This window comes from Petromyzon marinus, chromosome 45, assembly GCF_048934315.1.
Source record: "Petromyzon marinus isolate PM22_M1 ecotype Great Lakes invasive population chromosome 45, UKy_Petmar_22M1.pri1.0, whole genome shotgun sequence".
NCBI lineage: Eukaryota > Metazoa > Chordata > Hyperoartia > Petromyzontiformes > Petromyzontidae > Petromyzon > Petromyzon marinus.
In genome coordinates, this window is record NC_133711.1 from 3,340,188 (window position 1) to 3,356,206 (window position 16,019).

The window sequence follows — 16,019 nt, forward strand, 5'->3', positions numbered from 1 at the left end:
TGGCTGCGTACTCTGCGAAAATAGTTCAACATAAAATCCTACACACACGCACCCCACCCATCGCAGGCTCCTCTTACTGATTACATCTACAACGCTCGCCTGCCACATTCTGTTTTAGCTCATAATTGACTCTTCTTGTAAGCTGATGCGCCCACATGTGCCGTGTGTGTTAATGTGTCTGTGGGGAGCGTTGTTGTAGTGGTTGGTGCAATGTGCTCTGAATCCTGCCAGCTGGGTTTGATTCCCTGCCATGACTAACATCAGTGGCTAGTGATGTTAGAACTGGTTCGGAGCCTCCCTTGTTTTGATTTGGCCTAAATTGTAGCTGGATAACAAATGGGTAGACACAGTCAGTCAGGTGTGGTACTGGCCACGCCACCTCGTCGTGTGCCATGTTGGTTGCTTTCGATGCTGTAAACAGGATTCGTCTGTGGCTGTGTGTGACATAGATTTTGCATGGCTGCAAAAAGGAAGGCCCATTCCACCCTGCCAAATGCTTCCTACCCATCCAACACGATTACATGTTTAGGGTAGTTGAATGTGCTGGGAGATGGCAATAGCATCAGTCTAGGTTGTCGTGTTATTTTCATGTGGCCTCGACAAAGACTTTGTAAACAAACAGTAAAGAGGGTTATTAAGACGGTCCTACATTAAGAACGTTTGGCCACTGCTATTCATTAGCATTTTGCATGTGAGAGGAAAGTCATGAATACTTGTGGATAACACTCAAAAGTCCATACAGATGGGTCATCATTAACCTAATTTATTTCTTGCCATAGCTTAGCCGCCTCGTAGCAGAGCAGGTTTAGCAGCCTTTCAACTCACAATGGCCTCTGGGTAGTCCACCAACCCTTCAAAGTACTGAATATGGTGGATGAATTGCCAACATGAAAGAACGTCAAAATTAATTGGCGTTGGACCTACCAGACTCATCGCATACCAATGCTGAATTTGAGGCCCATTGGCAATATTCAGAAGGCACCTGCTTGTGAATTCCATTGGCTCGTTGTTATTTGTAGCGGCAGTCTCGTGATCACGGGCGGGTGTAAGCGAATATGGATGAGGGCACAGCTGTGGTTTGATTAACAATTCGCTTTGCAAATGTAAAACATACACATCCAAATCTAAGACAAGTAAGTATGTGATCGCTACTCACTGTAGGGGTAAATAATGTCATTTGTAGTGATATTCTAAAGTTGCAATTCAATCCACAGCTCTTTTTAACTCCGGTGTTAGATGAATGCCTCCTTATGTCGTGTCAGTTATGGGGGTTGTTTGACGCCACTGTACACTGCCGAGTAAGGGTTGATGAATGGGTCGGAGGGGACAAGACCGGTTCAGATATTGCTCACAATTCACGTTAAACTGTGGGTCTGGACTCAAACGGAGGTCTCTGGGTTCATAGTGCACTGCGCTAATGACTGCGCCACTGCTCCACTCCAATATTGCGAAAGGGGCTATAAATATTAAATGTTGCATATATATTCGAGTCTATATACACAGATATAATATATTTTTGGTTCACCAAAAATTACGGCTGATCTTTTGCATTCACAGTCGGGTCGGCTTCAAATTTGAAATTGCTTGAAGTCTCGTGCTGGGCGCTTAACAATTCACAATCCCCATAATTAGACAACCAAGTACAGTATAGTAATTCACTTCCTGTGGAGTCTGACGCTAAAGCGGACAGAAAGTGGGGATAGCATGCGACCGGTTTCCACCTTAATTATAAAGGAAGTGGAGAAGACTGTACATTTTGTTTTGTATCTTTTCAAATATCCACCGCAGCAGGTGACATACGCTCTGTAGGGTGCACGTTCTTCATGTGGCAAGCCTCACTCTATGCCCGGCAACACCCCCAGGCACGTAGGCTGCCTTTTAGGTCCTCATTCCACATTTCATCCCTGTTCACCCCTCTAGTTGAAACCTTGGAATGTTGGTGTTATCAGGGATTAAGCTGGAATCTACCCTTGATAACCTCTAGGCATCCAGCGGTTCACCTCTTCCCATCCCCCACCCTCCCAAATCCTCATTCAATGAGTTATTACGACTCAAAATTGCTGGTCTCAGGTGCAGTTTTGATTCGGCACTTAATTTGTCCATATTCCAGCTCTTGACTTAAATAATATTTGTTTGACCATCATGCAACGGACATTACCCTCTGGCAGTGTGAGTAGAACAGTGCCTCGCCGTACTTGTGTGAAGCAGAGGTCACTAAAGAATATCCTGAGGTAACTCGGTGGTGTCCGCTTCTGTGGGCCGTTTCACTGCTCTGAGCATTCCGATTGGATTCTTCATCTCATGGTGTGATCCCTCAAACAGAATTGTGATGAAGTTTGGGGAAAGAGGGCGGAAAAATATAAACCAGCAATTTATTTTTAGTCAATGATTCGTAACGTGCCGTGTATTCAGAAATGCATTTTAAGTCTTGTAAAAAGTGTTAACATTTTTCCCGATCTGTGGCTTTGCGTTCAGTTAGCATGTAATTTAATGATCGCACCAAATCTGCGTACACTCTAGCCCCACACCGGCTCAGCTTGCAATTGAGAGTGAAGCTGATCTTAATCCCCTTCTCTTCACAGTTGTATATCAGTTTACAAACATTTTCTAACTTACATAACATGCATTCATTGTATAAAAGGCGGGGAGCGGTGGTACAGTGGTTATCGTACTGCGCTCTGTACCCGAGTTCGACTGCTGGCCCCGGCTAACATCAGTGGCGATTGATATCTGAACCTGTCTTGGGCCACCTCGCCTTCGCCAACCCCACACTTAATCAGCGGGGTTGAAGTATGTTTAAACATCCGCCTTGACTGGCATGCCGTCTGGAGGCCTTCATCCAGTAGTGGATTGGCATAAGGCGTGCGATTTATATACATTTTAAATTTTGAAGTCAAGCAGAGTAAATATTGTGCACACCCATGAATAAGGTGGCAAGCCAGTCAGTTAAGCGAGCTTCCACTTAATTCGGGAATTCCTAGGCTGTTCTCTTAACAATTTGAGTGCAGAACTGTAATAATGAAGGCATGTGGGGTTGGGCGAGTGTGACTGATGTGCGGTGCCGGCCTTCGTAGGTGCGCTAACACCACTTTATCCAACAGTCTGTTCAGGCTATGTGGAGAACATTTGCCTTTGTTTGCGTTCTCCACCTGCGTGTGCAATCGCCCCGGCCTCTCGCCAGCTCACCCCCCCCCCCGCCCCTCTCCTCCCCACAATGATCTACCTCTAATCCATCCAGCACGTTTCCACCCTCTCCCCCAGCCCCTACGCTCCTCTACGTTGCATACTCTGTTTGGCGCCATATAATTTTTCACGATACAATATGAATGTCACTATCACAATACCAATTTCCTATCTCTGCTTAATTGTATTTTTCAGATTTATTGCGTTGGTTCTGTGATTTGCATACTACTGCTAGGAACACACGTTACCTAAAGAGTTCACTCCAAATAAGCCTGCCATTAAGTCTTCTAATGATGTCAGCCAATAGGGTTTTTAATATAGAAACAAACATTGTTTTCCCATTAGATTTCGCCTGCAAATTGTTGAAGCTATCATTATACCAATCTTTGGCTCCTGTGATGCTGCTTAGAGATCAGCTACTAATGAAATCCTGAAACAGACTAAACCTGGCTTATCATTCTGCTCTTTGATTTGCACAGGATGTACCATACAAGACTCACCATGGTGACCTCATTAAAATCCAATCTCACTTCACTTGATGCAAGAAAAAATCTATATTGGGCCTTATTCATCCATAAAATCCCTATTGCAAATCTGTACTATACTTTGCTAATTCATTAACCCTTTTGTCAAACCCAAGAAACCTAAGATGTCCATCTCGTGGCCTTTTGACTTTCCCAAGGACAAGAATTGGAATAGGTGACACAAAGCCTTGGCCGTTGTAGGACCAACATTTTGGAACAACCTCGTTTCCTCCCTGAGCATCGTAAAGCTTCCTTCAAAAAATATTCTGAAGCAGAATATTAGTGCTGGACACAATCACATTTGCAAATGTCATTTGTAACTTTTATCCTTATCCCTGTGTCGATAGTTAAAATGTTAACGTGCAGTTGTATTGAAGGACTACTGTGTGTTGTCTTGGTGTAGTCTGGGACTGTTTTTGTTTTGCTGCCTTGCCCAAGATTGCATTTCGTCAGTTTAACACTTAGACTTTCGCGACCAATATTCATAATAAACGTTTTTGCGTAAGATTGCGTTATTTAGAAATGTCGTAACCCTCCACCACCCGACACGGCTAATCAGCAAAATAGTGTCACGTTGACAAAAGACAAATAGTTCACTACTTTAGCCCACCGGTGTGTTGAAGAGTGAATCCACAACATTTACAGTTTTTGAGTACGACGTTTCGCTGATGATGCTCGATGTAATTACCAGTGAAATGTCGTACTCAAAAACTGTAAATGTTGTGGATTCACTCTTCAACACACCGGTGGGCTGAAGTTGTGAACTATTTGTCTTTTGTCAACGTGACACTATTTTTCTGATTGGCCGTGTCGGGTGGTGGAGGGTTATGACACTTTCTAAATAACGCGATCTAACCCAAAAACATTTATTATGAATTGCATTTGGTGTTGAAAAATCGGCAGGAATTGATGTACTTATGCAATTCATACTTATATACTTTATTTACTTATATTTAGTGACTTGCTTGGCTTTCCTAGACTTTACACTCCTATCTGTTCTTGTGGTGTTTGTTGTAGCTTTTGGACCCACCCCTACTGGGCGTCTGTGAAAGAGCTGCATAGCTCATCAAATGATTCCAGTCTAAATTAAGATCCTGATTCTCTACAACCTGCACGTATGTCTGAACTTCTTTCGCACCGCACGTAGCCAACCGTGCGATGCGTATAATGCACTGACTGCTCTTGCCGTTATTGTGGTTGATGATGTGTTGCTGCTGCCATCGTCGTCAGTGTCAAGAGCGGCGGTGCTGCAGCGGCAGGATGTGTTTTCCCATGCGGACTCGGAGGAGACCGTGGACAGAGCGAGGCCCGTCGGTGCCCTGGCTGCCGTCACCTGGTATGGGTCCGCGCTCAAACACGGGCGGCGTTTGTCCGAGACGAAACCTCGGTCGGTGTGTTGGGTTTGCCCGATGTACATGTGGACGTGTGAATCCATCCACTGCTCGATGAGGACCTCCCCACATGACCGTGCAGGGTCGTGTGGGTTATATTGATCATTCTTCACGACTCCGGGGACGCTGCTGAGGACACGCGTTCAGAGTGTTTGGCTGTTATAAGTTTCCACATGATAATCCACTTTGTTGAGCTTTCATTTGTGGCCAGGTCACTTCTGAAAATCGGCTATATAACTCAGTGGGCCTTACTCTTTGGTTCTGTTCGGTAAAGTCACGTAGGTAAAAAAATAACACAACAAAAATCACGACGTTTCGGCCACATCACAAGCGGCCTTCATCAGGTGAAGGGACCAGCCTGTCTCGAAGACTGCGCTGGAGTGAAACAGAGCCAAGCTCAGACTACGACCTTTAAGCTGTGTGAGAGGGATTAAGGTGCCTCGACAAAGGAATTAGCATAAAAATTAGCATTTGATTGGCAGACTTAGCATGATGAAAGGTGTAGCATGCGGCAGTGCACCTTTAAGCTGTGTGAGAGGGATTAAGGTGCCTTGACAAAGGAATTAGCATAAAAATTAGCATTTGATTGGCGGACTTATCATGATGAAAGGTGTAGCACAGTGATCGGCACCGGCAGTGCACCCGCCTGTGCTGCAAAAGTTTGGGGTACCACTACTTGAAAAAATATACTGTACTAATGAAAATATTTAATGTTTGGTTCGATTTAGAACATCTTTCCAATGGTTGCTTAATTTGAAACCATCTTCTCGGTTGAAATTGTGTCTGTGTTTGTAGATCTGAATTGCCTCGTGAACAAATCTCAGATAAAAACCTGTGGGTTTGCAAAGAACCTTGGTATCGGAGAAAATTATATCGTGATCACCCACAGCGTTGTAACAGTGATCAGCAACGGCAGAAGAATTCGTTCTGCCGTGTTTCAAATCTGATTTGTGCTCGCGAATTCGGTCAGAGATAAATCTACAAATCAGTGGGCCTTGCCTGAAAAAATGTAAGTCATATTTGAATTTTTTTTTTTAAAACACGCTTTAATGAAATGTACCGTCCTGGTAATGGAAGAGCTCCACGACTCCAGGAAGTGGCCCCGAAGCTTGCCACAACGTAAGGGGACCGTGGTGATTTACAGCCAACGTTAGTTGAGCGTGGACAATTAGACCCAAGCCGAAACATAACATATAAAAAAAAGATTGTAAAAAATTTTTTTAATGATAGAATATAGTATTGTCATGAGTGACATAAGTATACCAAGTTTGCAGTCGATACCACATTGGGAAGTGGGTAAAAATTGAGTTACAAGATTTGAGGATACAACGACAAACAACAACAGAGTGAGTTAAATGAAAGCGTGTAAAAAGTGGTTAAGTATAGGTTAGTTTAGACTTGCAATGCAGATAAAGTTTATAACCCCCCCCCCCCACCGTCTGTGTTCACCCAGCAGCATAACTGGGTATAGCACAGATAGTTGGGCGGCAGGTCCCGTGTGATGGGCAAAAGTGTGAGTAATCCATTCTCTACCAAGACGTTTGGCCAGTGTGGAAGAGTAGGCCAAATACTCTCTTGAAGGACTCTCTCGAAGGGCTCTAGTAGGTGCCCTTCCGCCAGCAGTGACACGAGCAAGCAATACAGGGCTTCACCTCTACCTTTTTACTTTGACTTGACCACACCGGCCAGTGTGCATTGGTGATGGTTGGTAGCTTAGCTGCCGGAGCGTCGAAGCATACACTTCTTACTGACAACGTAGTCCCACAGCAGCCTATAAAAACACCTGTGTTGTGCATCTCGGTTGCCCATTCGAGCAAAGTCCAGACTCAACACTGCCTAGCTGCAGAGATCTGACGAAATGGGGCGTGGGTGTGATTCTATTTGATGACAACATATTGATGGCGAATGGTTAACACACTTAATGGTATAGCTCTCACCTTGCTAGAGTTTTGTAATTTGCCACTTAGACTTTCACAGGCCAATATAAATAGTTCAAAGGAAGGATATTTAAGTGCAATTCTTTGTTACCCTGTTTCTCAAATCTGTAGATTTTTGATAGTGGCTGCGAATCCGAAAGGTTTTATGAACCACTGGTTTAGCAACTATAATAACCACTGTGCGGACGATTCTTGGCCCAGTTTAAACCGAGGTAGCAAGGTCTCCTTGCTGATAGTGCTATTGGAAATTAATTGATCAGAAAATCACAACATCAGAGTGATTCGTAAACACGGCGAGTTAAAGGCCAGCTTTCAGCTGCCTGTGATTGGGCTGGATTCTATTGTGTTTCGAGTCGATGGTCACGGCTCGGTCAAGCTTATTTCCTGACACAATGCTAAAAATCAAAATCGTAATCAAATAGGAGGGCGCAAAGCAAAATAACGCATGACATAAAAGTACAATTGGGAAGAACGCATGAGAGAAGCCTGACGTGCATCGCTGCTCGTTTCCTGTCATGGTTACACAACCCGGCCAGGCCACGCATGCAGGCCCAACGCAAGTTCGCTCAGATCTACCCGCCGGGCTGCCCGGGCTCGCCGACGTCTCCCGCCGGCTCCGTGGGGCTGGCAGGCCGCTGCGTCGACGCGTTCGAGAGATCCTCTCCGTTGCCGTTCGGCTTCGGTCAGCAGCAGCAGCCACCGTTCCTCCTGGGTCCGTGTCCCCGTTCGTACCCGGGGTCCGTTCGCGCCCCCTACCCTGGCGCGGTGCAGGGGCGGATGCGAGACCTGTGCAAGAAAACGCCCAAGACGGAGGACTTTCTCACGTACCTCTGCCTCCGAGGTGATGCCATTTGTGTTGCCCTTAAAGCTGCGTTTCTCGACTCGGGTCACGTGCCCCGTCGTAGCGGTGTGGTGACGGCCGCTTTGTTTGGGAGCGCAGGTTCCTCCGCGCTGCCGAGTTCCCTGCGTTACTACGGCATGACCCCGGAGAGCAGCCGTCCGCGACGCGAGACGCAAGGCAACGTGGCGACACGGCCCAGCAAGGGTCCTTCGCCCGAGAAAACCGTTCCCGTCGCCGTGCCGCCAACACAGCCTCCACCACCGCCGCCGCCGCCACCACCACCACCAACTCCGCCACCAACGCCTAGCCCAAAGAAACCGCCAAGGAGCCCACCGAGCAGAAATGCGATCCCATGTAAGTGGGGTGCATGTGGACAGGGATCGCCAAGGCTGGATTGACGGAATAATGTAGCATAACGATACAAAAGCATATCGATGATTTGATCATTATAATTAAAGTCAAAGCACCACTTAGTATTCATACCAGTAACATTTTTGATTTCGTGTTACATTTCGTATTTTGCATTATGCAAGCTAACCTGGAAGAGCCCCCTGCTTTTTGGTTCTTTCGGTAAAGTCACGTAGGTAGAAAATAAAATAAATCACGACGTTTCGATTTCAACACAAGCAATCATCAGGTGGGAAAACCACAGCAAAACATTTTTTTTGGCTGAAGTGGGAGAGAGTTGCCGTGGTAAGAGGTTATACAGGCAAGAAAGGGGGAAGAGCAAGGGGGAGAGGGAGGGGTGGGGGTGTGGGGTAGGGGGAGGACGAGCGCTGCGTGGAGTAGTAGTTCACGGTGGATATGATAGACGACAACCACTACAAAGCAGTTAGGGTTTTACCTGGTTAATAACATCCTTCCAATGATTGCTCAATTTGTACCCATCTTCTCGGTTGAAGTTATGTTTATATATCTGGATGGCTTCATGAACAAACCTTTGATAGTAGCCCGAAGGTTTGCAGAGTACCTTGGTCTCGGAAAAAAACAATATCATCCGAGCCCACAGCGTTATAGCAATGGTCAGCCATGGTAGAGGAATTGGTTCTGATGTGTTTCAGATCTGCCTTGTGCTCGCGAACACGGTCAGAGACATGTCGTTTCGTTTCCCCAATGTAACAGCCACCACAGGTGCAATTTAGTTTGTAGTCTCCAGGATATTGCATGTTAGGAATGACATCCTTCACAGATGGGATTAGATCACGGATTTTGTGTGCTGTATTGAATCGGACCTGGATCTTGTGTTTGTTTAAGATTTTGGAAATATTTTTGGTAACACCTGCTATGTACGGTAACGTGATGGTTTCGATGGGCATCTCAGCGGGTTGTTTCTCCATGGTTGGAGAAACAGCTTTTCGAATAATATTGAGGGTATATTGGGCCCACTTTGGGCAGACGATCATTTTTAGAAGAGTTGGGTGTATCACAGTCTCCTGTACGCGCCTGCCAACCCATTGGATTGTCTGCGGGGTCCCCCTCCAGTGCTCGCGGACATCAAAAAGGAGCTAATCTGGCCTGAGGAATGCATTCTCGGCGAGAAGCGGAGAAGCGCACGCAAGAAGGGCATCGCCGAGCCATGCGGCGGCGGCGGCGGCGGCGGCGGCGGCGGCGGCGGCGGTGGCGGCAACGACTCGGGGCCATCAGCCGAGCCCCCTAGGCCCGAACGGGCTCGGAGAGTCGCGGCCAGCGGGAGTGGCGCGTGGACCGGCGGCGGGGAGCGCCAGCGCGGCCCGGACTGGCGCGGGGACGTCGCGTGGAACGGCTGCGGGTCCGAGGAGGGCGACGGCGATGCGGGGAGGGGCGACGGCAGCCACGTGGAGGAGGAGGAGGAGGCTCCTGCTGTGGCCAGCAGGGACGCCGGCTACAGACCGGCAAGTCCGCCTCGCCGGCGTCGTCGCTCTGAGGGCCGCCGAGATGTTGGCGATGCAGCATTACGATGCGTCGTGCGACGTGTAGGGTATGCGTATCGCTCATTTGGAAAAGCTTCGTTGTATTTCGATCTTTGGATTTCGTCGCGCCTTTTTTATTTTTTATTTGCTGACCAACATATTACAAAAATAACAAACACAATGATTCAGGTACGATATATATGCCCAGTATCCTTGAAATTATTGCTCGGCAAATGTTTTTTATGGCGGGTAAATATTTCCTTTTATATATTTGTTTGTTATGCAACTGACAGCTTGTGGGTTATAATCATTAAATATCATAATGGCAGAATTATGTTATGACAGCTGAAGACATCGATCGTCACCTCTCTCAACATCTGATTTGGTGCAATTAAAACGCGTGTGTGAATATCTTGCGCAAACAATATGAAAATCCTTTGAAATATATTTCCAAATTAGCCCAAGGCAACGATCGTTAGAACAACCGATGAGTTTTAAGTCGTCGAAGCGTTGGAAACCCGGTAAACGACCGTCCGTTTGCCCATCACTGCCTCTGGTGCCTGCGCGCAGGCCGCCAAGATGTCCGCCTCCAAGTCGGCGGTGCCAGCGCAGTACCCGCAGACGAGCCAGGGCCCCGCGCAGAGGGAGTCTCGCGGCTCTCGTCGCTCGGCCCGCCACGCCACCCGCCACGCCGCCGCCCTCAACGCCCTCGCCGCCGGCAGCCCGGACCGCGCGCCCGCCGACGCCGACGCCGATGGCGGCGTCTCCCGGGGTCGCTCCAGGGCGGCGCGGCGCCGGCCGCGCTCTCTCGAGCCGGACTCTGATCCGGGGCCCCCGCGCGAAATGATGCGGAGGAGGCGAGCGCTTCCCGTTGAGCCTCCGAGGACGAGGGAGGAGCTCCGCAACGGTCCAGCTCGGCTGCACCGCTGTCACGGCGGCGGCGGCGGCGGCGGCGGCGGCGGTAGCGACACGGATGCCGAAGAAGCAAACGGAACCCGCATGACGCGCAGGCAGAGAGCGGCGGAGGTTAGAGGGAGGGCATCCGGAGATTCGGAAAAGGCCGGGACTGTTTTGAACCAACAGCAGCAGCAGCAGCAAAAGAAGCGTCCGCAGCAGTCGGCGCTGCCCGACAAGAAGAGGAAGCTGGAGGAAATGGCGAACTGCGTCTTCCAGGTGGAAGGGAAGAGACAGCCGGCGCCGCCAAGGCAGAAGACTGGCGTCGTTTCTCCCCCACGGGCATCGCCCCGCGAAGCTCTGCAGTCGGCAATCACCGTCGGGCTCGCCGGAGAATTTAATCCCAGCCCGGGCGGCAACGAAGAAGACCGAGAAAATAGTGTGGAGCCCTCGGTGACGAGCGATGCTCCGACAGACGACCCTGCCGCTGGCCGGGAGAACGACCCCAAGACCCGACGGAGGCGCAGGAGCGCAAGCGTCGAGCGAGCCGTCTCCACCGCGAGCGATAGCGACGGTGAAAGCTCGCGGGCCTGCGCCTCGCCACCCGCTCCGGCCCCATCCCAGCCCTCGGCCGACTCTGCGAAGCACGACGACGACGACGAGCAGCGGGGGACGAGGGGTCCTCCTCCGGTCGCTCCCGGTGCCAATGTTCTCCCGGCATGTGCGAGACCGGCGCAGAGGCCCCGGCGCGCCTGCAGTGCTCCTGACGCTGAGCCCGGCCGCCAGCAGCAGCAGCAGCAGCAGCAGCCACCGCCGACGCTTCGCTCGCACGGCAAGCGTCTCCGCAGCAACAGCAATCTTGCCAGTGGGGACGAGGCCAAGACCGATGAGCGACCGGCGGCCCCTCGGGGGGCCGCACCCGCTCCCACGCCCGTGTCGCCCACGCTGGCGTCGGCGTCGGCGTCGGCCGCGCCCTCGTTCCTGGCGCAGGCTCTGCCGGAGGTGCCGGTGCTGTACCCGACGGCGCGGGAGTTCCTGGACCCATTGGCGTACGTGGAGGGCGTACGGTCGCGGGCGGGGGTGGAGGAGGCGGGCGCGTGCCGCGTAGCGCCGCCCACTTGCTGGAGGCCCGAGTGCCGGCTCAGCGACGACATGCGCTTCGTGACGCGCGTGCAGCACGTGCACAAGCTGGGCCGGCGCTGGGGCCCCAACGAGATGCGGCTGGCGTGCATCCGCAAGCACCTGTTGCGCCAGGGCATCGCGCTGGAGGAGTTACCGCTCATCGGTGAGCGTGGCATGAGAAGTGGCGAATTTGGGTTGGCGATAGTGTCGACAGTTCCACGGATGAAACGGGCCACGCAAGCGGATATCGCAGAGCTAATTCTGAGTTCCCTTCAAATGTCTGGTCACCTGCCCTCTTACAAAGATCGATGTTCAATCACATTCCGACCGGTCAAACTCATATTTTTACTTCTCAATGCTGGAATTTAGCCAAATTAAGTGCAGAACTAAATTGTGATTTTTTTTTGAGTCGGTGAGGAATCTAATCACAGGTCAGTGCTGTGACCTGTGATTAGATTTTTTTTACATTTTGGAACTAAAAGTAATATTACAAGTGGCAAGATGCCATGGAATTAACTCCTTCATAAAAGTGTGGTTCTTTGGGCTCGGATAACACGTTGAACATTTCTTCTCTCAAGCTTCCGCCACGCTATGCTGCGCCCAGACTGCCTGGAAAGTCCCAGACAGGAAGCTGGGAATTATTGGGAGCCATCCAGGACATGGTTATAAAGAACCAATTACAGAACCACACAACAGATAATGGTGATTTCTAAGTAAGACTCCTCAAGATGCCCAGAGCAATGCATGGCGAAAGTGAGAGAAGAAATGCTAAAACACACTGCCTAACCCGGAAGAGCACCCTTGGATGACGAGTGACTGCGGGAAACCTCGGTCCTTGCCTTGCTCTGCAGCACATTGGGCAAGACATCCTCACCACAGCTTCTGCTCTCCAGCCAGCCTGGTCTGCATCATCCCATGTTATTTCAGTGACCTTTATATTAAAATATATTACGCCTCGCCAGTTATTTTTTTGGCCTTCCCCTTTTGCTTTTTTAACCTTTCTCGAAACAAAATGGTTGCCGTCGCTCGTTCGACTCCGTAATTACTACGCCACCGCCCTCCACCTCGTCCGTTCTTTCCCCCCGTCGTCCTATCAGGCGGCTGCGAGCTGGACCTGGCCTCGCTGTCGGTGCTGATGGAGTCTCTGGGCGGGATGCAGCAGTTGCGCGACGCTCGCGCGTGGCAGCGCTTGGCGGACGCGCTGCGAGTTCCGCGCGCCGCCCAGGACCGCCTGGCACGGCTGCAGGAGGCGTACTGCCGCTACCTACTCGCCTTCGAGGGCCTGCCAGGTAAAGAGGAGAGGGAGACGTGAAGCCCCGTCCAAAGCCTTCGAGGGCCTGCCAGGTAAAGAGGAGAGGGAGACGTGAAGCCCCGTCCAAAGCCTTCGAGGGCCTGCCAGGTAAAGAGGAGAGGGAGACGTGAAGCCCCGTCCAAAGCCTTCGAGGGCCTGCCAGGTAAAGAGGAGAGGGAGACGTGAAGCCCCGTCCAAAGCCTTCGAGGGCCTGCCAGGTAAAGAGGAGAGGGAGACGTGAAGCCCCGTCCAAAGCCTTCGAGGGCCTGCCAGGTAAAGAGGAGAGGGAGACGGGAAGCCCCGTCTAAAGCCTTCGAGGGCCTGCCAGGTAAAGAGAGGGAGACGTGAAGCCCCGTCCAAAGCGATCGGTCTGGAGCAGGGGTTGGGCAACCCAAAATAACAAGATGAGCCATTTTTTTTTCAATCAGCAAAAACTCTTATTTCAAGAGCCGCAATGCAATGTGAATACAAGGCTGTGGTTCTTATTGAATAACGTTGTGAAGCGGTCATTGAATAGCCGCAGGTGGCTCCGGAGCTGCAGGTTGCTGAACTCTGATCTAAAGTTTTGGGCTGTCAGCAACAGCGGCGTCGATGTAATTATAAGCATCGACCGCCACCACCCACGTCATCGTGAACGTCAGTCAGTTTCATCCGTGGATCATCAACCACATCACCGTCGTCAACAATGCGCATCAAAGCTCTTGTCACCTGGAGCAATAACCTAAAACAGACGCAAAAAAAGCCAAAAATTTAATAAATAAAAACATGAAAAACCAGATGTGACATTTTGTGGGCGCTTCAAACCTTTTTCGTTGGGGGTGAAACATCAGCTCACATCCATCAGTGCTTGCCCCAGTCTTCCCACGGTCAGTAAAGTGCATAGCAGAGCCCGGGATATCCGATTAGTTACATAATCAATTAAGCTACCGATTGTTTGAATTACTGAAAATAAATAGGATAACATGAATATGCCCCTGTTCCCACATCGGCTGCGTTCCGATGGTTCGATGCTTGCGGTTATTTCTGTTGTCGGCTGTGAGACGTGAGTGCGTCATTGTGCATATGTATGATGTATGTCAAACATTTCTCACTGTACGTAGCCAACCATGCTAATCGGAGATGTTGGGCAAGGACAACAAACTAAAGACAAAAAAAGCAGTTCTAAAGAGATGAATTTTCAATTTAGATTCAAATGACGTGCATAGCTCCAGTGACTTCCTAATATCGGAAGGAAGAGCATTCCAGACAGCCGCAGAAGTGCATTTGAAAGCGCGCGATGCAGTGACCGTCTTTTTTTGATGGTTAGACAAAAGGCGCCGCTGCGAAGATGACCGTAGTTCGCGTGATGATGGTTTATGCTCTTGATGATATCAGCAAGGTATTTGTGGCAAGCGCTTTGTGTGTAATAAGCGCGACCTCTAAATGTATCCGTTCAGCAACCGGAAGCCAATGTGTCCCGTCGGCCGTGTTCAGACGGTGAGCGACGCGGTCTGGAGCGGGAGGTGCTGGCGGAGCGCGAGCGGATCGAGGCGCGCGGGGGGGCTCTGGAGGGACAGCAGGGCCAAGGGGACATCCCTGAGGGGCTCGGGGTGAGCGCTGTCGGCGTTGAACCCCCGTCGTGGTGGTCGCTTGCGGTGTCCGCGGTAGAGACGCTGAGCTGGTATCCGCGACATCTTGGGTCTCAGGTTTGGTACCGCAAATATGTCTCTGTCTCAGGAAGCTGGTGATGGCTATGTCAAAGACGCACTGAACTGGTATCACATTAGGCCTTGGTGTCTAAGACTTGTGGCTATGTGTCTCAGTCTCAGGATTGACATTTGGTGAAGTTCTATTTGTAACACCGCTATCTGGTGTTGGTGGAAACAGGCCTATTGCATTGACTCTATAGGTAATACTTTGATGTGGTCTTCCAGTTGAGTTATAATTTGAGATTAAATCCAAATTGTGCTCTTATAACATTTGAGGGAACCTGCTGAGATATCAATTGCATGAGCAGCCAGACCTAAATATATAGCACTCACTCAGGCCTACACGTGATCTTTCTCCCACCCGTTTGCATTATTGGGGGTCAAGGATAGCAGGAGCAGAGGATAATAGGGCCTTGGATAATATAATTTTCACTATACAAATGCTGCAGGAGAAGCTAATTTTTTTTTGTCAATTTGAGTAACCCCGTGACCTTGCATTGTGTTCTTCAGCTCGGAGCCAGCTTCAAACCGTGGAACAGACTAACGAGCCGCGTGCGGAACGGAGTGTCCTCCAATGGGATGTCTCCACTGCCGAGCGACGGGGAGGACGGGGAGGCTGTGACGAACCCCCCCAAAGAGACGCACAGGGACAGCGGAGTGCTCAAGGACGTGCACAAGTGGTGCTTCAAGGTAAGCGATGATGATGACGACGACGTAGGTGATGACGACGAGGCCACCTTCTGACATCGTCGATTGGCCAAACCTCGCCAGGTTGGCTCATGAGGTCAGAGCGTTGGGCTGGGACCATATCGCATGAGATTTGGTCTGCACTTAATCTCCGATTAGCACGGTTGGCTACGTACGGTGCGAAAGAAGTTCAACATACGCACATATACATACAATCAGGGTAAAAATCGAGCTCTGAGAATTAAAAATATCGGTTTGATTATCATGCGACGAGTATTGCCCTCTGCAGCAGGTAGTGGGAATGAACTGCCCCCATACTGTTTGGACAATAGGTCACTTGTAAGGGATTTCAGAAGTAATTATTTTAACCACTTCTGTGAGCCATTCCCTAACATGGAGGAGGGGTGCACTTCTCTTTGAGAGAGATCGGAATGGATTCTCCCTCTCGTGACACGACGCCGAGAAGCACAGGCGGTATAGATTTGGATGAGAAGACACAAATACGTAAATGGAATCGTGGCCAAGAATTGTGACTCGTCACCGAATCTCGGAGAGGGAGAATCATTTATCTA

General features: G+C 50.0%; 1 protein-coding gene across 1 annotated transcript in view; it reads left to right on the forward strand.

The window, feature by feature from the left end:
- The window catches only part of LOC116952039 (uncharacterized), a 38,227-nt gene that overhangs the window by 6,528 nt on the left and 15,680 nt on the right, over nucleotides 1–16,019 (forward strand). Inside the window, exons 4-11 of the mRNA XM_032971040.2 lie at nucleotides 4,938–5,043; nucleotides 7,572–7,876; nucleotides 7,976–8,230; nucleotides 9,359–9,747; nucleotides 10,336–11,944; nucleotides 12,879–13,070; nucleotides 14,546–14,661; nucleotides 15,271–15,450. Coding sequence (XP_032826931.2) covers nucleotides 4,938–5,043; nucleotides 7,572–7,876; nucleotides 7,976–8,230; nucleotides 9,359–9,747; nucleotides 10,336–11,944; nucleotides 12,879–13,070; nucleotides 14,546–14,661; nucleotides 15,271–15,450 — 3,152 coding nt within the window. The remainder of the gene's footprint in view (nucleotides 1–4,937; nucleotides 5,044–7,571; nucleotides 7,877–7,975; nucleotides 8,231–9,358; nucleotides 9,748–10,335; nucleotides 11,945–12,878; nucleotides 13,071–14,545; nucleotides 14,662–15,270; nucleotides 15,451–16,019) is intronic.